Raw genomic sequence first — 23,733 nt, 5'->3', positions numbered from 1 at the left:
ACTGGGAGAAGATGGTTTCAGGCATTTGGGATTATTTTTAAAATTCAGTTTTATTTTATGTTTTGCCTACATATATGTGTGTGCACCATGTATGTGCCTGGTGTTCTGGAGTCTGGAAGAGTGCAATTACAGTTAATCTGGAGTTACAGATTGTTGTGAAGCACTGTGTGATTGCTGGGAATTGAAACTACATCCTCTACAAGAGCAGCCAGTGCTCTCCAACACCCATGTCTTTGATTCTTCATTTTAAAGTTGGTCACATTAATTTCTCAGCATGCATGTGTGTACACATGCCAGGGCACACATGTTGAGGGCAGAGGGCATCTTTCAAGTCAGTTCACTTCTACTATGTATGTCCGTCCTAGGGACCAAACTCAGGTTATCAGGCTTGGCAGCAGATGAACATTTTTTTGGTAAGCACACACTCCTGGGTGCTCACAAATGCCACCTCCACTCTATGACAAGAAGCTCTTTGAAGAAGCGAGGGCCCAAGTTCTAAGTGTGTACTTGCTTCTTCCCTTCTATGAGAGTCCTTAGTGCATCATACATTGTCTATGCAGCACCAACTGAAACATTATGCCCACACAGCCCTCAGTTCCCAGAGATGCTTTGCTGTATAAGAAAGAAGCTTCCTTGAACTTCTAGAAAAGGCAGCCTCTCTGTTGCCTGAGGTTGTGTGTGATTTATCTTTCAAACAGCATTGATGAGATTGTTTTATAAGCACACACTCTGTCGTGCTCATAATCACTCTGTTCATAAGAAAACACCTTGGTTATGTCTGAAAAAAGAAAAGAGAATGCTGGATATCTTACAATGTATGTGATGTGCCTTTCATGCCACATAAAACCATGTTACAAGCAAAAGCTGTGTTATAAGCAGACCTTTCATAAAGCTCATAAACAGTTTGTTCTGCTCCCTCACCTTGTGACAAGCAATGTTATGTGTGTTTGGAAAACATGCACAGTCAGAAGCATGTTTGCCCCTTACACATCATAAATATGCTGCAACTGTCACCCAGCATCCACACAGACTAAGCGTCTGTTCCTGAGAGCTCATAGTGGACACAGTTGGTATTTGAAATGATGTTGTTTGTTTGAGCCAATGGAAAAATAAAACCTGCCAGCAACCTAACACTGTTTTGTATTTCCATCCAAGGAACAACTTCAAGTGCTGTTATCTCTCTTCTGCATCACTCAGCTGTTTAGAAGCAGGAATTCCTTTGTTCACTTAGCATCACACTCACTATGTGAACATAGGCTCATATGTGTTTCTGACAGGATGCTGTTGGAAACAATTCAGTTCTTTTGCGTGAGATCACTTAGCATTCAATGCATCTTTCATGCAGCATCAGCATGCATGGATTGTGTTATAGGGACACATTTTTCAGGCCTTCCAAATATTGTATTTACTACTGACAGGCAGCATGCTTGGGTCGTTTGGGTCATTGAACAGTAAAGGTTTTCAAATTCCTCACCATGTGTTTTCTTCTTCCCTTCTGTGAGATACCTTAGTGTATAGTGCACCTTGTAACATCAACACATGTGTTTTATAAAGACACACTTCTTAGTTCTCAGCAACTTGCTATTCACTTTGTGAAAATATGCTTTTTTGTGTCTTTAAAAAGGTGATCTATCCTGTGACTAATATGATGGAAGCTGAAGCAGAGGTTCACAGCTAAGCACTGAGCTGGACTCCTGGAGTCTGGAGTCCAGTTATAGAGAGGGAGGAGTGATGAGCAAAGGGGTCAAGACCATGCCAGGGAAACTCACAGAAACAGCTGACCTGAGCAAGCGGGAGCTCACTGACTCCAGACTGACAGCTGGGGAACCTGTATAAACACCGAATTAGGCCACCTCAATGTGGGTGACAGGAGGCCTGGACAGTCTATGGGGCCTCTGGCAGTGGAACCAGTATTTATTCCTAGTGCACAAATGGACTTTGGGGGCCCATTCCCTATGGAGGGATACACTCTCAGCCTAGATACATGGGGGAGATGATGTGGCAGACTTTGTCGATCCCCCATGAAAGGCCTCACCCTCTCTGAGTAGTGGATGAGGAGTGGGATGGCGGGGGGCAATGGAAGGACTGGAGGGACAGGAAACTGGGATTGGAATGTAAAATAAAATTGTTTTTTAATTTAAATAAAAACTAATTTGAAAAAATGATCTATGGAGGCTGATGCTGGGCTGGAAGAGCCATGCAGGTAGAAGCTGGGCTGGCTTGGGGCTGACCAGCTCAGTTGCCATCTGGGCTCTGATCCAGCACTTTGAGTCAGTAAGCCCCAACATCTGTCTGTTCCACCTGTGAGCTGTGGAGCAGTGAAGAAGCAGGCCCTGCAGGACCAGATGTCATTGCTGAATAGGGTCAGTCCTAGCTTACACCCAACATGGAGCCGCTGCTTCTTCAGCCTATGCTTTGCAGCTACTATGGAACCTGTCCCCAGACACCCTGCCTAGCCACAAGATCACCATGACTCTGGGAAACAGCAGGGTATCTGAGATGAGTTTCTGTAATGGTCTAGTATTTAAGGTGTGCCAGAAACCAGAAACTTTAAACCAGACCAATGAATATGCACATGTAAAGGTGTGTGTGAGATATATATATATATATATATATATATATATATATATATATATATATCTGCGTGACACTCTGTAGTAGTTTCCAGTTTCCAATGCCACTACAGTGAATGAATATGTGATGGAAAAGAGGGAAACATGGAGAGTGGTGAGTGGGTGGTGGTAGAGAGGCAGAGGTAAAAATGCAACTGCAGGGACAAGTATAAGAGAAGGCTGCAGTGGACGGGGAGCGTGCCGTTGCTGAATAGGGTGATGTGCAACAGCCTGAGTCTTATATAGACCCAGCCCATGAACATGCCCCCCAGCCACACAATCACTTTGTCTCTGAGCAATGACAGGGTGTCTGAAAGGAAAGCTCATTTTTCTGGATTGGACCTCCTGGAAAGATTTCCATGTTCTCTGCTGCCCAGAGGCCATATTGACATCGGGGTACCTGCTGTTGCCTCAGGCCATGTTGAAGACCAAGGTTCCGTAGATGTGATGGGAGATGTCATTCTGTAAATATGTTTCTCTTATTGGTTAATGAATAAAGCACTGTTGGGCAATAGGAAAGCAAGATTGATGGAACTAGAAGACTAGGAGGAGAAAGGAAAAAGGAGGGAGGAGATTCAAGATGGAGGACTTACACGGTAGTACGCTGAGCTCTCTCTCCGGTAAGATAAGACCATGTGGAAATACTTAGATTAATAGAAATGGGTTAATATTTAAGACAGAGCTAGACAATAAGAAATACTAGTAACAAGCTAATAGCTTTATATCTAATGCAGCGGCTCTGTGTGTTATTTGGTGCTGGTGCGGCTGTGGGTCCAAACCAGCAGGGAAACATACTCTTAACATATAGATGTCTGTGGTCTGGGCTGCTGTTGAAAGCCATGTCAATATCCAAGGCCCATGCTACCACCAGAGGCAAGGTGGACATCCATAGCCTGTGCAATGGCAGGAGGCTATGTTAGTGTTTATGGTCTGGGTTGCCACAAGAGGCCATGTTGAAGTGAGTGTCCTGTATTGCTACCTGAGGCCATGTTTATGTCCGTGGTCCATGCTGGCACAAAGAGCCAAATTGGAGGTCCATGGTGCTGCTGTGGCCAGGAGCTGTGTTGATGTCTGCACTAAACCACCAAGGCCATGTGGATGTCCATGGTCTGTGCTACCACTTGAGCCATGTAGATGTCCATGGGATGGACTGCTGCCAGGGACTGTCTGTCTATGTGGCCCATGCTGTAACGACTATGTTGATGTCTGTGGCCTGTGCTGCCACCAAGGGCCATGATGGTGTCTGTGTTGACTGATTCTGTGTCAACCTGATACAAGTTAGAGTCATCAGAGAAGAAGAAACCTCATTTAAGGAATGCCTCCATGAGATCCAGTTGTAAGGCATCTTCTTAATTAGTGATTGATGGGGGATACCCAAGCCCATGGTGAGTGGTACCATCCCTGGGCTAGTAGTGCTAGATTCTATAAGAAAGCAGGCTGAGAAAGCCATGTGGAGCAAGCCAGTAAGCAGTGCTCCTCCATGGATTCTGCATTAGCTCCTGCCTCCAGGATTCTGCCCTTTTTGAGTACCTGTCCTGACTTCCTTCAATAATGAATAGCAATGTTGAAATATGAGCCAAATGAACCCCTTCTCTCTCCAACTTGCTTTTTTGGTCATGGTGTTTCATTGCAGCAATAAACGTTCTGAGACAGTGTCCATGGCCCGTGATGATGCTGAAGGTCATGTAGATGTCTTTGGTCTATGCTGTCACCAGAAACCATGTGGAAGTCATGGTCTATGTTCCCACTGACTATAAAGAGCAAGAAAACTGCCTTTGCAATTGTATGGATAACTGCAGACTCACAGTTGAGAAAGTCATAAAAGGCTTCTGCGACAGTCTCTAACCCCCATCACCACCCCCCAAAAATAACAGCCTAGATAGGAAGCCATCAAAGAGAGCTCTTAAAAACTGTGATGGGGATGCTGAAATGTAGCTCACCACAGTTGATGGATTCTGATGGGGTATGGGTAGGAAAGGACTCAGTTTTCTTTAAGTGGCTGGCCATTGGGAGTTTGGCCATGCTTCAGTGAGTACATGAGCAACACAAATTGAACTTGCAATTTTTTGTGGGGCTCAAAAGGGGTCATCTTGGAGGACTGGGATGAGGATACATTATGCAAAATTCCCAAATAATCAGTAAAAACATTATGTTAGAACAAACAAAAACAAGCTGGGCATGGTGGCTGTGCTGGCTGGTCTTATATCAACTTGACACAAGCTAGAATTATCTGAAAGGAGGGAACCTAAACTGAGAAGAGGTCTCCATAATATTCAGTTGTAAGTCAGGCGGTGGTGGTGCACGCCTTTAATCCCAGCACTGGGGAAGCAGAGGCAAGTGGATATCTATGAGTTTAAAACTAGTCTGGTCTTCATAGCAGGTTCCAGGGTAGCCAGAGCTACATGGTGAGACTCTATGTTAAATATTTAAACAAAGAGGAAAAAAAGTATAGATTCTGACAATTATCTAATGACAGTGTTCCCGTTACTGTAATAATAATAATAATACCTGACGAAAGCAACTTGGGTAAGAAGTTTATTTTGGATCATGATTCCAGGTCATACAGTCCATCATATCAGGGATGTCAAGGTGGCAGGAACTTGAAGCAGCTGATCATGTTATATCTACAGTCAGGAGCAGAGAGAAAAGCAATTATGTGCATGCTGTGTTCAGCTCACTAACCACTCCGGTACAGTCTAGAGCACAGCCCACGAAATGATGTCACCCACATTCAGGATGAGTCTTCCTACCTCAACCAATGTAGTCAAGGTAAACTCCACAGACCTGCCCTCAGGCCAAGCTGACCTAGACTCCTTCTTTAAGACTCTCAAGTTGATTCTCCATTGTCTCATGTTAATGACAAAAGTAACTACCACAGTAGTATCATACAGGATATTTGCACAGTCTTTGAAAAAATGTCTGGTCTCTGGGCATACCAGGAGTCCAGGCTAGAGGTTAGACAGCTGGAGATGGAAAATAGGCAATCTTAACTAAAGCCAAGCTAAGGAAACTCTGACACAAGAGCACCCTGCCAACCAAAGAAACCAATGAGCAGAAAGAGCAGAATGAAATTTCCCAAAAGCCTAGATTGGATGAATTACCTCTACCCACAAACATATGTAATATCATCTCCAAGAACCCCTCATGTTGGGAAGGAAGAGTCCCCTCCAAGATAGATGAGAGCCACACACTGCACTGTGAAGCCAGGCATTCTGCATCATCTTGCTCTCTGAAGGGACCTCTCCCCCAAACAGCCTGCCACGCCCATTTGCCCTAGAATCATATAGAAAATTATTTGTATAATTGGAATTAGACACACCTTGTGTGAAAAAATGGTAATCTCTTGGGTGACTGCTGAGATGGTTATCACTAAAGTCTCATGCCATGTATGTGTCAAGACTACATCCAGTTCAGATTCCCAAACTAAGTAAAAGCTGGGCATGATGGTACATGCCTATAATCTTGCACTGGAGAGGCAGATACAGAAAGATACTCAGGGGTCGCTGGCCAGCCAGTCTAACCAAAATGGTGACCTTCAGATTCAGTGAAAGATCCTGTTTCAAAAACAAAGGTGATAGCCAATATCAACATATGGGTTCCACACATGCACACACACACATGCGTGCCACTGCTATGTCACAAGTTTTCTTATTTTCTTCTCTTATGGCACTTGGTTTGTGATGCACAGCTCACCTAGAATCAACCAACATTTTGCATCCTGAGAGTTGAGTCATTGTCCCGTGACATGAGCTGTATGACCAGGGACTTTCTTTGTTTTACTCTTGGTAGTAGGAGGATTTGAATTCACAGGTTGCATATGCCATGCAAGTGCTCTGCCTTTGAGCTCCCTTAAGAGTCTCTTGCAGTTTCAATTTTTAATATTTGGTTCTAAGTTGAGCTAGTTCTGTTGCTATATTAGTTACTTTATCACTCTGAAAAGACACCTGAAAGAAGTAAAATGCAGGAGGATTTCATTGTGTAGGAGAGCCCAGTCCATCGTAGCAGGGAAGCCATGGTGGAGATCATGGCAGCTTGTTAGGAGGATGATTACACAGTGGATCAGGAAAGAGAGAGGTTGGGTCACAACTAGGTCTGAGCTACAGTGAAAAATCCTATTCCTCCAGCAAGGCCCACCTTCTAAAGGTTCCCTCCTGAAATAGCATCACCAGCTGCTTTCCGTTTCTCTGCATTTAGTACATTGGACTGTAATGTTACCATGTGGCTTTTATTATGCAGAGATACATTCTCTCAAATACTAGTCTCTGGTTTTTGGTTTTGTTTGTTGTTTTTACTTTTTTTGTATTATGGAGGGATGCTGGATTTTGTCAAAGGCTTTTTCTGTATCTACTAAAATGACAACATTAGTTCTGTTCTTGAGTCTGTTTCTGTTCTATGTTTATTGATTTGCATACCTCAAGACAGCTCTGGAATGCAGCCAACTTCATCATGAACAGTGACTGTTTTTATGTGTTCTAAAATTCTATGTTTAAGTATTTTATTGAGAATTCTTGTATCTATGTTCAATAGTATCTCTAATTTTCTTTTTTTTTTGTACCTTAATCTGGTTTTAGTGTCAGGGTAATAGTGGCGTCTTGAAGAGTTTAGAGGCATCTATTCATTTTCAATTTTGTGGAATAGTTTGAGAATTATTGGTGCCATCTCTTTGTCTCTGCTGACATTCCACTGTGGGCTTGGAATTTTTATATTTGGGAGACATTTTTTTTAATCATTGCATCAATGCCATTGCTCTTATAGATCTGTTAAAATATTTATCTTGTGGTCCAACTTTGGTAGGTCATATGTATCTAGAAATTCATTCATTTTGAAATTTAGTAGAATTTAAGTTTTAAAGGTATGTTTATATGACCTTCTGAATTTTACTGGGATCTGTTTTATTGTTTTCCTTTTCTTTAAAATTGTGTTAATTAATACATTTTTCCCCCTCTGTCTTTCAGTTAGTTTGGCTAAGGGTTTATTTAAAAAAAAAAAAAAAACTAACTCCTTTTTATTAGTTCTTTGAGTTTTGTACATGTATCAATTATACCTAATCATCTCCCCAAAACCCTTTTCCCAGCCATCTTGATTTAATGTCCTTTAAAAAAATCAAGGTCAATCTATACTACTCAAATATTTTTGATGTTTGGTCTCCACTGGAACATGGTCAACGAAGTAGAGATTACACTGTTAGAGAAATCTGATGTTGACTCTCAGAGCAGCTAACAACAGACAATGGCTCTCAGGTACTGGTAAGACTTAGTGCTCATCTCCCTTCTCCATGCCAAGATTTGACCTTTCTTTAGCTTGCACATGTCTTGTCCATATTGTCATAATTACTATTGTGCTCATGTGCACAGCCTCCCTGTTATGTCCAAATGACACCATCTCCTTTTAGTCACCCGCTATCTCAGGCTCTTACCCTCCCTCCTACCTCTTCTTCTACCACTGAGCCTTGGAAGTAAGGGTTGTGGTATAGATATGCCACTTAGGCTGAAAACTCTGAAGTCCCTTATTCTCTTTATCTTGGTGACTTGTGGATCTCTGTGTTAATCGATGTCTACTGTAAATAGAAACTTCTCTGATGACAGTTGAGAGATGTATTGATCTATGGATATAATGCTAAATCATTTGGAGTTACTTGAATACCATGTCCATTAGCAAAAAAAAAAAAAAAAAAAAAATTACTAGTAGATTCTCCTCTAGGGCATATGTCCAGCCTAGCCATGGGTTCTTGGAGTAACAATGGTGCTAGGAATAGATTTCACCTTGAAAGGTGGGACTAAAATCCATCCAGAAAATATTTGGCTATACCCATGATATCCATGCCATTACTTTGAACCATTCATTATTGTAGCTTTTAAGGTTCAAAGCTGGGTAAGAATGATGACTACTCTTCTTCATTTGTAGTATGCATAGTACCTTCCAGCACTATGACAGCTATCCAGTACAGATAAAGCTTCCAGGTTAGTTTTGGTTTCATTTCTCCATCTTCTATGATTTAAAAACACAGTGAGAGAGAGGGAGGACAAGACCAGGCTACAGAAACCCACAGATACAACTGACCTGAACAAGGAGGAGTTATGGGCCTCCAGACTGATAGCTGGGAATCCAGCATTGGACTGACTCAGACCCCCTGTACATGGATCTCAGTTAGAAGGCCTGGGCAGTCTAAGGGACCTCTGACAGTGGTCCAGGATGTATTCCTGGTACACAAAAGGATTTTGGGAGCACATTCCCCATGGAGGGATACTCCCTTAGCCTAGAGGCGGGGGAAGGGCCTAGTCCCTATTCCAAATGACTTGGCAGATTTAGATGACTCCTCCTGTAAGGCACCACCCTACATGTGGAGTGGGGAGGAATGGGATGAGAGGGTGGTCGGGGGGCATTGGAGGGTGTGAGGGAGGGAAGAAGGCAGGGAGGGAGAGGAAAGTGGGATTGATATGTAAAATGTAAATTTATGTTAAAAAAAAACACAGTGACTCCAGCAAAAGATTCAATTTCTATCTAGAAGGTAACCCAGAGCCTTGATAATAGCTTGTATTATATGAGATATGAGAATCTTTGGAACATTACTGGCCAATAATTCCAAAAGAAGTAACCTATTCCTAGAAGTAAACTTTTTATTTGTTAGCCTGTAGTGTCTATTAGTGACATTGTTAACTCCATTTTAACATGTGTGACTGTGTGACATTGTTAACTCCATTTTAACATGGGTGACTGTGTGTGTGGGGGGGGGGGAGAGAGAGAGATGAGAGATACAGTTTCTATAGCAGTAGGATTCCATATGATATTTTTGAGAGGTCTTATGTGTTATTTATCACTTCCTGTATTCTATCTTCTACCTTGCCCCTCCCCCAAATTAACACTTCTTGTGTCATTATTCCCTTGTCCTTTATACCAGTGCATTCTAGTTCCCTCCCTATAAAGATCCTTGCCATATTACATGTGTATTTTCTTGACTCTGTTGGGATTCCAGATGAAACCACATATCTGAAAATTCAAAGCTAACATCCACAAATGAAAGAAAATATGTAATATCTAGCTTTCTGGGTCTGGGTTTACCAGCATGATTATTTCCAGGTCTATCCATTTACCTATAATTTTATTTTTTCTTAACAGCTAAATAATAATCATATATATTTGTGTGTGTATGTGTGTATATATATGTGTGTGTGTGTGTGTGTGTGTGTGTGTGTGTATACACATTTTCATTATCCATTCATGAGTTGATGATAATTTATGATGCTTCCATTTCCTGGTTATTGTGGAAGAACAGAAATAAACATTTCTGAACAGAACCCTAATAGTATATGCATGAAGATAAACAATTAGTAAACTGAAAGGTTTTCACATAGCTAAAGACATCATTGCTTGAGTAAAGATACAACCCACAGAATGAAGATATAAACTTTACTAGATATAACAGATAAAGTGTTATCTAAAATATCCAAAAAAAAAACCTTGAAAATTAAATACCAAGAAAACAAACAATCCAATTTAATAAGTGGGCCATGGAACTAACCAGGAAGTTCTCAAAAGATAAAATACAAATAGTTTAGGGAAAAAAAAAAAAAAAAGATTTTCAATATCTTTGACCCACCAGGGAAGTATAAATTAAATTTGTTTTGAAATTTTATCCCAACCATGACTAAGATAATGATGATGATAATGACTGGAGATAAAGGGAAAGGGGATTATTTATTCACTGCTTGTGGGGGTGCAAATAGCCACTCTGAAAATCCAGGTGAAAATTCCTCAAAAGCTAAAAATAGATTCACTACATGAACACACTTGAACATATACATAAAGGAATCCATATCCTACTTTACAGTTACCAGCTCTTCATTTTATTGAATCTTTGTATTTTTTTTATTTCCATTTTATTATCTGTACTGATTATATTTATTTCTTTCTTTCTACCTATTGTATTTTGTGTTTGGTTTGTTGTTACCCAAGACCCTAGGTTGTATCACTGAACTACTCTTCTATTTTTTTTTTTTAATGGAAGTTTATCTATACATGAATTTCCTGTTTAGGCCTGCCTTCATTGTATGCCATGATTTTGTATGTTTTCACTTGAGTCTAATAATTTTTAAATTTATTTCTTGATAGCATCAATGACATATTTATCATTCAGTAGTGTGTTGTTTAATCTCCATGAGCTCATGTATTTCCTGTGGTCTTTATGTTGTTTTGTTGTTGTTGTTGTTAATCTCTCCACACTGGTGAGATAGAATACAAGATGTTATTTAAATTTTCCTATATTCACTGAGACCTATTTTGTGCCCTAGTATATGAGTATTTTATTAATATTTCATGAGCTGCTGAAAATAAATACCAACGTATATTTTGCAGTGCTTGAACAAAATGTTCTCTTAAGTCCATTTGCTCTATGATGTTATTTAATACAGATTTTTCTATTAACTTTCTGTATGAGATAACCTGTCAGTTAATGAGAGTAGGATACTGAAGCCACCCACCATTATTGTGCTGGGGTCATCTGTGACTTTGCATCTAGTTATATTTATTTTATATTTATATTTCTTTTAGATGCATTCCTGTTTGACATGTACATGTTTGGAATTATAATGCCCTCTTGATGGATTATTCCCTCAATTAGTATGAAGTGGTCTTCTTTATATCTTCTAATTTTGGTCTGAAGTCCCTGTTAGATCAACAATGTCTGCTTGCTTCCTTATTTTGTTTAGAACTCTCTTTTCCATCCTTCCATTCTAACAGTGTCTGTCTTGATGGGGAAATATGTATCATGGAGGCAACTGTAGATGGAGCCTGTTTTTAATCCAGTCTGCTTGTAGGTATCTTTTGGTTGGGGAAATTGAGACCACTGTCAATTGGTTATTATTATTATTTATTTTTTTTCTTTGAGATAGGGTTTCTCTGTATTGCTTTGGAACCTGTCCTGGAACTCACTCTATAGACTAGGCTAGTGTCTCAAACTCACAGAGATCCACCTGCCTCTGCCTCCTGAGTGCTGGGGTTAAAGGTATACCCAAATAATGCCTGGTCTTATTTTTAATTCTAATTTTATGACTTCTATTTTCTTGGTTTTCATTGGATTTATTCTATCCTGCAGCCTATTCAGTGTGTTTATCTTTCTCTTTAGTCTGAATAATTCCTTCCAGTATCTTCTTTAGAGCTACTGTAGGGATTACAAATCCCCTTATCTAACTTTAATCATGGTAAAAAAAAAAAAAAATTCTTTCAATTATGACTATTTTGCTTGTTTCCCTGTCTAGTCTAGAACTCCATATGTAGGTTAAGGCTGGCTTAGAACTCCTGGGGATCCACCTTCTGTCTTCTGTGCTAGGATTAAAGACAAGCACCAGCACACGTCTGGTTTTAAGGTTTCTGCTGAAAAGCCACCAGTAATTCTGGGGATCCTGCCTCTATGTGTGGTTTCCCTTATAACTTTCAGTACACCTTCGGTATACTATGATCTGGACAGTTTGCTTGTTATGTCCTATTTGGTGTTCTATATACTTATATCTTGATTCTAATAATATCTTTCTTTGGGTTTAAATTTTTGGTACTCTTAATTGAAAAATAGTTCCTATACATTTAATATAGAATTATTGTCATCCTCTTCTTTCTCTCCACTCTCCTCCTACTACTACATAAGTCATACACTTGGGCCAAGTAGTAGTAGTAGTATTGTTTTCTCTTAAGCAGCAATTACTTTAAAGGGCAACAGAACATGGATTGTAACCAATATATTAGTTACTGTATTTTTTAAAAGAAAAAGCAAACAAGCAAGTAGAGTTAGACGGGTGATTAGTGTTGTGTTGATAGAGAGTAGAGGAAGGAGAAGGAGAAGGAGGGATTTTACTTAAAGGTGGACTGAATATGGGGTAAATAAATGCTACCAAATACAACAAGGTTTCTGATCTCTAAGAAGTCTGAGCCACAGGCCAGTCTATATTCTTTTGGGTGAGAAAATGAAAAAGACAAAGGAGGAGTAAAAAAATAAAAAAACCAGGGCAGGACCAAGTTAGCATGCTAAATTTACACGGGGCATAAACAAATGGTGATGAAATGGATGCTAAGGAGAGATGGAGGGGGATGTGAGATAGGAAAAAAGATCAGCCCGATTGCCGGGTTCAGTCTCAGATCTCTCAGCTCTCCTTTCTTGGCTCTCAGGGTTCTGTGTCACCCCTGAGAGCACCTCTGTGATGAGTGGTCCCTCATCAGGATCAGATTATAGGTGCTGGTCTGGTTCTCTTAGGCCAACTGCATGTGATTGGTGTTCATGTCTCTGCATTCCTGCAGGGTTCCGGTTGCAAATCAAGTCGTCATTTCTTAGGAAATGCTGCTCAGGTAAAAGCAGATCCCTGGTTTTACCTCAGAAAAGCATTTCAAATGGAGGAAGCAGAAAGCAAGTAGGTGTAGGAGCTTATTGGATGTGTTCTTAATGGGTTAGGACCAGAAGCTGATTGCAAGAGCTGCACTCAGAAGAAAAGGAAGACATACCCAAGAACATGGGTGTGGGCATTTCAGAGGGATTTCTGCTCAGTTGCCTTTATCATAACTAGGATGTGTTTTGTTTTTGTTTTTGTTTTTTTACAGGTCATTGTGTTGCTAAGCAATTCAAATGAGATAGTTGACAATATTAAATTGATAGGGAAAACTTAAGCCTCTGGGGATGAAGGCTTTATCAGACTTTTAGGGTATGTGGGTTGGACTCCTGCTTGGCTCACCAAAATAGTTACTGGAGTTGCTAGGGTCAGAACCTGAGCCCTGGAAGTCCTAACCACATGGGCTTGGCAACTGCCCTCAATGGGCCTCTTACAGAGACAAAGTAACAGCAAAAAGAAGACAATTTAATGTGACAACACTGGAAAAAGAAGGAAGAAGGCTAGTGGCCTCCCCTACCCCCAGTGCATTTTAGGACCCATGCGTGAGATTTAAGCAGTGGGGAAGGGGTTTTCACAAGCTGAGGAACCTCCTATTGTCTCTGCCCCAGTCTCTGCAAGCTGGCAAGCCATGTAAATCTCTTCTGGGAGAAAAGCTCGCCAGTGAGCTGGCACCAGGCTTCAGCCTTTTCCTCCTCCTAGCATGAGACTGCTGGGGAAGTTTTTATTTTGAGGAGTCCATTGTTTCAATAGTCCAATAGCCCCCTCCCCCACCCCAAAAAAAGGCACAGGCGGCTCCTTAGATTGTCTTCATTCCCGGTAGAATGCTTACGTGAGAAACATGGGCAGTTAGGATAGTTTCATTGTTTAAGAACAAAAAAAGTTAATAGTTTTGTTGAGCTTCCCAGAAAATATTTAGGAGAGTTAAGGCCCTACTCAACATCATACATATTCATGTCTTAAAACTTGACTTATTACTATGTTACTAATTTCATTAGAACTTTTTCTGTGTTGGTAGCCTTCATAGCAATTGTTAATTGTGCAGAAATCCTTGATTCTCAGGAAGGAAGATGCTTCAAATGAGACTCCAGTGTGAGAGGCTCCTTCCCTTACCCATGGCTGAGTAGTTTTCTGTCTTTCCATTCTCCCCTGTCTACACACAAGAGAAGGAAAGAGCCCAAACCAACTGAACTCACAAAAGTATGCCTTAGGGGCTCAGGTTGCTTTTGCTTTTCTTTGTATCCCCAGAGCAGCAGTGAGGGAACCATCTCATCGGCCAGTAGGGCATCTGGTTGTCCTCAGAGTCATTCTTGCTGTTTCTTGACAGGGTAAATTCTGCCTAAAACAAGTAGCATTGCTGTGGTTGTGGGCTGCAAAACACCTAACACAAGTGAAGCTGGCTTGGCTCACCAGACAATGGGCAGGGAGGGTCACAGGCCACTGCGGTTCACCTATAGAGGGGAGAGTTGGGAAACTCAGGAGGTTTCCACTCAGCGCTCACTGCTCACTGGCTTTAAGAGCTCCTCTTGGGTTAGGGTCCACAGACTCCTATTAGCTTCTCCGATAAAATCTTTCAGTTAGGCTCATTCTCTGACTATCTATCAATGGTGGGAGGCATGAGAAGGAAATGACCAAGAGGAGAGGAGGTGTAATTACAGACGAAGCTGAGGCTGAGCTGGGAGGACATTGGAGAGGGAAAGGCTTAGAAGGGGTCAATTCAAGGAAAAGCAGGTCAGTTCCATACTGAGGGATATATTACAGGAAAAGGGAAAGGAGATAGAGGAGAATAAGAGAGGGAGAGGGGAGAGAGGAAGAGAAGGGGAGAAGAGAGAGAGGACAGAATTCTCTCCCCCCCCCCCTCTCTCTCACACACACACACACACACCACAACAAAAATCTCAAATGCATTTGGCTAGGTGAAAAAGTTCCTCTGAAAGATTTTTTTGGTTTTTTTTTTGGGGGGGGGGGTTGTTGTTGTTGTTGTTTTTTTTTGTTTTTGTTTTTTTTTTTTTTGCATGTGATTCCAAATATATGAAGTGTTGAGAAAGATGAAACTGTGAAAACGGAAGGATGGTTTTCACAAGCTACAAAGTGTGTGTGCTGGTTAGTCTTATGTCAGCTTTTTACACACGCTAGAGTTATCTGAAAGGAGGGAATCTCAATTGAGAAATGCCTCCATAATATACCACTGTAAGGCATTTTCATAATTACTGACTGACAGGGATGGGGGAGGGCCCAGCCCATTGTAGTGGTACCATCCCTGGGCTGGTGGTCCTAGGTTCTGTAAGAAAGCTGACTAAACAAGCCAGGAAGCAATAGTCCTGTGTGGCCTCTGGATCAGCTCCTGCACCCAAGCTCCTGTCCTGACTTCCTTCAGAGATGAATAATGCTGTGGAAGTGTAAGCCAAATAAACCTTTTCCTCCCCAACTTGCTTTTGGGTCACGGTGTTTCATCACAGCAATAGAAACCCTAAGGAAGACAGTGTGGAAAAGTATTGTTTGTGAAACTGTAATGTGAAGTGTGCCATTTTACAAATGGTCCCAACTTACCACTTATGATTCAACTTCACGATAGTCTAAGAATGATTTGCATTCAGTGGAGATGGAAAGTGCTCTACCTTCAGCCCCACCTGCTGAAATATAATGGCTTGAAGTGGATTTAATGGACTCACTCACATAGTCTCATCTGGCTTTATCTCCTTCCTTCTGAGCACTGGGGCACCCACCTCTCTAGTGCATCTCCTCTTCCAGAGTTTTCTCTCCTGCTTACTTTGGATCACAGCAACTAAAGTCCTGACAGATAAACTTCTTAAGACAAAGAGTCAACCCCTCCCCTCAGCCTCCATCAGGCAACAGAGTCATTGGTGCTGCACAAAGGGGACAGGGGACCCTGAGGCAGGGCCCAATGAGATCAGGGCCAGACTACAACAATCGGACAGTCAGGACTGCTGCTATGGAAGTGTGGTCCTCACCTTGGCCGCTTTCCTTCAGAGCTTTTGAGACTGCAGTGAGCACTGGAAAACCAGGTTTCAGGTCATTACTCTGTTCTTCCCACTGTGCTACACTGAGAATACATCTCTTGCCTGCTTTCAGCACCGTGACTCTGTGGCTGTTTTTCTGGGATGCATACCTGAGCCTAGAGCATTGGGATGCTTTAGAACTGAGACTTTTGCCTTCATTTTGGCACCAGAAAAAGTGCTTTGGAATCTGAGCTGCCGGTGATATGCATCTAGTCCTCTCAGAGAGGCTGGGCAGGCCCAGCCCATTGTGGGTCATGCCACTCAGCGCTGGTGGTCCTGGGTACTGTAAGAAAGCAGGCTGAGCAAACCATGAGGAGCAAGCCAGTAGTGACACTCTTCCATGCCCTCTGCATCAGCTCCTGCCTTCAGGCTCCTGCCCTTTTTGAGTTCCTGTCCTGACTTCTTCAGTGATGGACTATGTACGACCTGAAAGTTGCAAGCTGAAATAAACTCTTTCTTTTCCAAATTACTTCTGGTTATGAAGTTTTATGACTCTAACTAAAATGACAGCTACTTCTGTTATACTTGGAGTTTAACTGGAACATAATCTTACAGTAAACTGAGGAACATTTGTATGCATATCAAAGTCATGGGATGCACAACAGAGTGGGTTTGTAAATGTAAACTGTGGGCTTTAGACAACAGTCATGTGCCAGTGTTAGCACAACAATTGTAACACATTGCCTGTGGTAAAAACATGTTAATAAAACATTGAGGATGAAATTAAATTGTCCTCTGTGTCAATTTTCCTATATCCCCAAAATAGCTCTTAAAATTGAAGGACACTAATTTAAAAAATTAGAACAAAAGTCAAAATCAGAACCAAAACCAAAAGAGACTAGAATAAAAACAATGGCCTGCAGGCCAAGCTTCTGGGGGCCTGCCATCAGAAGCAAAAAAAACAGTGATGTGGCTGCAGGTTAGCACCTGTCACATCAGGCCTGATGTGGAACACTGTCACAACATGGTCAATGCTACTCTGAAATCATAGTACTATGATTACTTACACCAGGTCCTCATAAGACTGGACACACTAACTTTCCCTAATGAGGGTTCACAAGCTACACAAGGTAGTGCACAAGGAACTTGCTGGGAGGAGGCTCCACAATTCCTAAAGAAAAAGTTAACAATGGCTGGAAAGGAGGCTTTTCTTCAGTGGTGTAGCTGCCTATACATTTCCCATGCTCCTGTAACTAAATTAAAGCCACTGGTTCACCAAGCTAGACTTGGGTAGAATCGTTCTTTGGTCTGTTATTATTGGTAAGCACACATTTGTTCACAACTCTCCAGAAAAAGTTGAAATAACAGGGATGAAGACACAACTGCTTGGAGACAGGGACAGATTCTCTGTCTTGGGTCATGCTGTACTTGGAGACTAGAATGACCTAGAGAATGTATGACTAACACTTATGTTTTATTTTTATTACTACTTTACATAAATGTTAAACATGGAGTTGACATTGTGAGTGTGTTTTAGATTCAGAAAAAAACCTGGGCTTTATTTACTTACTGGTTGAGAGATTGTCAGGAGCTGTGAAATGGGCAGTGTAACCCTGGAGTATAACCTTGAAGTCACTGCAGTAGTCAGATGATGTGCCTAAAGATAAACTTAACCAGGCTCAAGCTCAGAGAAGGGTGTTCTGGGATGTTACTAACTAAACCGTCCAACGATATAAAGATATCCAAGACAATTAAAATCCTATCATACAGTTCCGCTGTATGGTTTAGGGAATGATAACAAGGAACTATGTTTGTTCAGCACAGACACAATTTAAAAGATATGTTTTCATCTATGGTTGACTGGATCTGTAAGAGCAGAATCTGCTGATACAAAGACCTTGTATTCCTCAGAATCAGCAGAGGAAGGCTCCTTCAACACAAATGTATGGGAAATGGGAGGAAATGAATGTTTCTGCTAGGATTCATGTCCTACACTAAAGGCCCAGAAGCTAAATGGTCGTCCAAGGAGAAAATCTGACAAAGTGTAGATGAAGGAGAAACTGAGAGGGGAGAGATAATGGGGAGGGACAATAGGCATGTGAAAGGTACCTTTGTAGGATCTCAGGTAGGGACATAAAAGGAACTGGGTAGAAAAAGGCATTTGGGAGTGGGTGGCCTTGACCCACAGGGAGGATCAGACTAAGGTGCCAGAGTAAGGCAACCCATCCCACATCCTTACTGCAGCCAGTCAGATTAATCTGTTTATTATTACTTTTTCAAAAGAAAACTAAAAATCTTTGAGAAGTGCATTCATCACAGTTAAGCGCTTCCTGGAATTTGTCCGTGGTGAGGCAGAAGTGAGAGCTGTGGTATGGCTTGTCAGCCTAAGCCACTTCTGCATTCCTGCTTTATCTCTGTTGCTGCCCTCATGCTGCCATGCGATGCAGTCAGCAGCACAGCCCCTGCCCCAAGCCTGAACTCAGCTGTCCAGCATCAAGACGTTCCAGCCCCAGCCAGCTTCGCCGTGGTGCCCAGCATAGCCAGTGCCTGACCGGCTCCCCTCGCGAGAGGTTCTAAAGTGTTCACACAGTAGGCAGTGTTCCAGGGTCCAAGACTAAGGTCCTCAGGACGCTGATTCAAAGGCTGGATCTTCTCAGCCTGTAGTGCCAGCTCCTTCCTTTGCCCTCCTGAGCAGAGGGTAGAAACAGTGAGGCCGTCATCGCTCATGCTTAGTGTTGGCCTCACTTCGCTCTAGGGTGACTCCATTGCCATTCCTGGGGACTTCCTTCTTGCTCCAGTCCCTTTCCATGTATAACTCAGCAAGCACAGGACAGTGTTCAGAAGCAACTCCACCCCAGGACCAGTTATCTGGAATCCAAGGGTTTGTGAGACCTTCTCTCACAACAGCCCAGTGACCTGGAAAGAGAAGACACCTAGAATCAGGACAAGGGGTGGTCAGCACTGCTCATCTGTAAGTCGAGGCGCCTTGGTAAGCTAGCCTGCACAAACAACAGCTCAGGGCCAAATTTTATTTTTTATTTATTTTTCTTATAATGTAAAGAGGGCAGTTTACTCACACAGGTATTGAAGGCACCCAGAGACCAGGCGCCTTGTCCAGTTAAACAGTGCTCAGGAGGACCTACTCCTTGCTGATACAGTGATGTTAATATGGCTAACAAAACTAAGTGATACACTTTTTTTGTTTTTTTTGAGACAGGGTTTCTCTGTGTAGCTTTGTAGACCAGGCTACCTCAAACTCACAGAGATCTGCCTGCCTCTGCCTCTGCTTCTGTCTCCTGAGTGCTGGGATTAAAGGTGTGTGCCACCACCACCCAACTTCTAAGTGATATTTTTACTATTCTTTTTTGTTAATATTTTAGCTTATTCTTAAATGTTTTACACATATATACAATGTGTCTTGTTCCTATCTATCCCACTCTCTCCAACTCTCCCCTCCCAACTTCTTGCCCTCTTTTTTTTAATTATAACCTGACTCAAATTAGTATTTTAAATTTTCTTTTCAGTGCTCACATATGCTAGCCAAGCAGTCCACTATCCTCTTAATAACAAATGCATATTTGACAGTCAGTGGAGAACTTGCTTTCACAAAGCAAAACAAATCACCTAAGAGGTGCTAGGGGACAACTTCTTCCTATAGAAAGCATGGAAAAGGGGAAACTTACAGTGGTTATTGAGAAAGTAATAATACCTTTGAAGTAAAAACAGAACATACAGACTAGAATTACATATGAAAACAAGTGATTAGAACACAATTACAAGGCACTGTTGCAGTCCTCTGTGATATGTGACATCAGATCAGGGTTAATGTAGGTCTGAAGGGCCTGACTCTGGTTTTGGCCTGGGCTGAAAGCTGTAGTGGGGGAACTTGTCCCTATACCTCAGCTTCCACACCTGAGGGTGGGGTGGAGCAGATCCACTATTCCTGATACACGTTCCTCCCATAAGTGTCCACCAGGGAATCTAGTAGGCCCGGGCCTCCAAAGCACTTCTGCAAATTACATCTTTGCCTCAGATGAGACAGTCAGTGGCCACTTGAGGCTAGTAGGAAACCAGTGTGCAGAGAGAAGAAAGTGCTGGCAACACAATCATTCCAAGGAACTGAGCCCTGACTGTGTGGTGGTGTCTTGCAGTGGGACCCAGGAATTTCTTCTTTCCCTGTTTAAGTCCCTCACAGAGGGACATGACATGATGCATCCACTGTGTTTCTGCAAAGCAGCAAGAGGCTGAGAATGCCATGCTTGTCTTTTATCAAAAATCCCACTGCAGGTCAGGGGGTGGTGCTTGGTCTCCTGAGCATCTAAAGGCCCTGCGGTTCCTTCCGGTTCCTCTCATCTGTAGCACTGCACTCACACACACAGAAGAAACTCCTGGTCTTCCACACTGCTTTCTGTCTCCAGGCTCTGTGGGTCAAAGGCTGGGAAAGGGTGCCATATCCATCATACTGTGTTTGTTCCTTGCGGGGCTCTGAGCATTTCTCTCATCTTGCTGTGATATTATGTGCTATGATTTGGTGCCAGAAAGGAGAGGGAAGGATCCTAGGAGGGGCTGGAGTCCACAAAGGGCATGTACAATTTAATTTTCCCCATCTCCTCAACCTTCAATCACCTCCCACTAGTACCATCATCTGGGGACTAAGCCTACAACATGTGAGCTTTCAGGGAACATTTAGGAACATTCCCTCTCCTTTCTGGCTGCTTTCAGAAGTATGTGAGGGGAGGGGACAGATGACAGAATGGTTCAAATTCATGATTCCTGACACAGGTGCCTTCCAGGGTGCCACATATCTCACTAGAGGTCTAAAAGCAACCTGGCCAGGTGACCATGGACTGAAGCTTTTGAAACTATGAGTCAAAGTAAACCTTTCTTCCTTATGAGTTGATTACCTTGGGTATATTTGTCACAGTGACAGAAACATTAACAGTGACATGTCTCCTTGCTCCTCCAAGTGTGTAGTATACCTCATTCCACAGCACAGCATTTGAATACTTGATAGAAGCTCTTGGATGACTAAGTGCCCTTAAAATTCAGGTATGGAGGAGAAGATTCAAAATGTAGGACTGAGAGAGAACTCCAGACCCTCTCCAGTAAGCTAAGACCACATGGACATACTTAGATTAATAGAAACAGGTCAATATTTAAGACAGAGCTAGCAAATAAGAAATGCTAGTAACAGGCCAACAGCATTATATCTAATACAGCATCTCTGTGTGTTATTTGGGGCTGGCGCAGCTCTGGGACCAAGCGGGCGGAAAAACCTGCTAGTAACAAAATGGCACCACAACATGGCTACCGAGAACTTCCATTTAAAACTTAACAAAAGCTTATAAAGGGTTTTATAAACAAAAGAACAAAACAAGCAAGGCTTCTTGGTATCAACATTTTTCTCAGTTGAGCTCTATTTTGCTAGAAACAAGCAGAAATTTGGGCGGCTCCTTTAAGGGAAATTTCCTGACTCATCATAAGTGGCAAAACAAAAAACAAAAAAAAAAACTGCAAGGCTTTTAAGAAGCACTGCTAACAATTCAATGGTGTGTATGAGCAGCTGGTTTAAAAAAAAAAAATAGAAAGAGAGTAGCTGGGGCATTGGTGGCACATGCCTTTAATTCCAGCACTCAGGAGGCAGAGGAAAACAGATCTCTTTGATTTCAAAGCAAACCTGGTGTATGGAGTAAATTCCAGGGCAGCCAAAGTTACACAGAGAAACCCTGTCTCAATAAATAAATAAATAAAAACAGAAATAAAAGAAAGAATAATAAAAAAGCCACATGAAGATGGAAAGCAGACAAAGAGTCTGGATACCGTATGCTATGATATCTTTAAATTGCTCAATTGCTAAGGAAGAAATAATTGCTACAAAACACTTGATTATCAATGCTGCTGAATTAATTCAATTTATGTATTTCAAAAATGCTTTGACTTCAAAATTTAAGTCCAAGGACAGGTTACTGGGGAAAAGGATTTCTATTTTTGTTTCCAGAGAAAATGAAAAGCTGTGGATTCCTTCCAGATTAACATGGTTTGATCAAGCAAGACCCCTCTGAAACAGTGTCCCAGGTGATCCAACATTTAAAACAGCTGAGACAAGGCAGCCTTGAAGACCCTACAGCCAGGATTTCCATGTCTTCTTAGGATCCTCATGACAACACCCCCTACCAGCAGGAAGCAGTTTGGAAAGAACGACGCCCAAATTCCCAAATATTGTTTATAAATGTTTGTTTTCATTTAAATGGTCTTGGTTATAAATGTTAATAATCACAACCAATCTCTTTTTAAAGTAAAAAGGGGTTATGGTCTAGAAATGAATACTTTGTTTTGGAATGGATTTTCGATTATTGATACAAATTTAAGGTCAATTTTATGATATGTATATTTCTCTTCCTGTTTAGGTATTAGGTTTATATAGCTCATTTAAAACTGTGTAATTCAGTACAGATTATAGATAGTTGCCTATACTAGTCAAAACTTATAGTTAAGTTAGTTAGAATTTCAAAATATACAGAGATGTATTTGAGATGAATAGACATTCTTCAAACCTTTCAAAGGCCTACAGAATATGGCATTTAAAATGGTTTAGGGTTTTTCTTGACAGTGAGATATAACTGCTCTTGGCAATACCACCTGCGTCAGAAAAGAAGATGAACATTGAAGAAACTCATTATGGAGTTTACATTCAATATGGCAAAACTAGCCATTTGGGCAAGATACTGCTCTTGTCTGGACTGTTTGACTTTATGTTGTATAAACCGGACATGCAGGACCCACAGGAAAGTGACTGCTGATATAAGATGGACAGTGCTACAGAGTTCCTGCTTCATGGAAGAGTCTGCCACAGTCTGCAGGACACAGAGAAAAGTGGCTGACAAACTGCCAACACAGGTGGGACATTTTGAAAATTCTTGCTTTGCTGAGAAGTCTGCCAGACACACTATGGCCTATAGATTGAAGATGGAACATGACAGAAGAACTTCAGGTGACTGACCAGGCAGTGAGATGTCTCTGCCATTTCTAGAGTTTATATATTTTCCTTCTGTGGTCTCTGATGGATTTGAAGACAGATAGTTACAGTTATAGCTTTCCTTACTTAGGATTAAAGATAAGTTTTGTTTAAATCTTGCTAAATGTTAATGGACTAAACATTGTTAACTGTGGTTCATATTTGATAACTATTTTGTTATATATTTTGCTATGTCTTTTTATTTTAGATGGAAAAGAGGAGATGATTGGAGATGTCATTCTGTAAATATGTTTCTCGTATTGGTTAATGAATAAAGCACTGTTGACCAATAGGAAAGCAAGATAGGCAGAACTAGGAGACAAGGAGAATTCAGGAGGAGGTAAGAGAAGATTCAAAATGTAGGACCAAGAGAGAATTCTGGACCCTCTCTCTGGTAAGATAAGACCACATGGAAATACTTAGATTAATAGAAATGGGTTAATATTTAAGATAGAGCTAGCCAATAAGTAATGCTAGTAACAGGTCAACAGCATTATATCCAAAAAAAAAAAAGTTCAGGTATGATATCAGTTCACCTCTGATTCATGACTCCAGTGACCTTCAGAGGTAACTACAGCTGGCTGGGTTTAGGTGTAAAATGCTTACATGGACTTAACAGTTAACTTTAAATTATTTGTTATGTGGCCTTCCCTCTTAGATGTGTCTCTGACCAATGACACAGTCTTCTTTTTTATCATAACCCTGTCAGTATCTGTAGAAGAGGGAAAATAACGTCAGTCACCTCAGATGCTTACAGAGCCATGGCCCACAAGTGAACA

The 23,733-nt window shown here is 41.5% G+C and overlaps 1 protein-coding gene across 1 annotated transcript in view; it reads right to left on the bottom strand.

The window, feature by feature from the left end:
• Window positions 1-18,187: 18,187 nt before the first annotated feature.
• The window catches only part of Eepd1 (endonuclease/exonuclease/phosphatase family domain containing 1), a 101,495-nt gene continuing 95,949 nt past the window's right edge, over window positions 18,188-23,733 (bottom strand). The window contains exon 7 of the mRNA XM_051196914.1: window positions 18,188-18,855. Within this exon, the coding sequence (XP_051052871.1) occupies window positions 18,656-18,855 (200 nt within the window). The 3' untranslated portion in view covers window positions 18,188-18,655. The remainder of the gene's footprint in view (window positions 18,856-23,733) is intronic.

Source organism: Phodopus roborovskii, unplaced genomic scaffold, assembly GCF_943737965.1.
Source record: "Phodopus roborovskii unplaced genomic scaffold, PHOROB, whole genome shotgun sequence".
Taxonomy (NCBI): domain Eukaryota; kingdom Metazoa; phylum Chordata; class Mammalia; order Rodentia; family Cricetidae; genus Phodopus; species Phodopus roborovskii.
The sequence above is the reverse complement of the archived record's forward strand: the minus strand, read 5'-3'. Positions and strand labels throughout refer to the sequence as shown.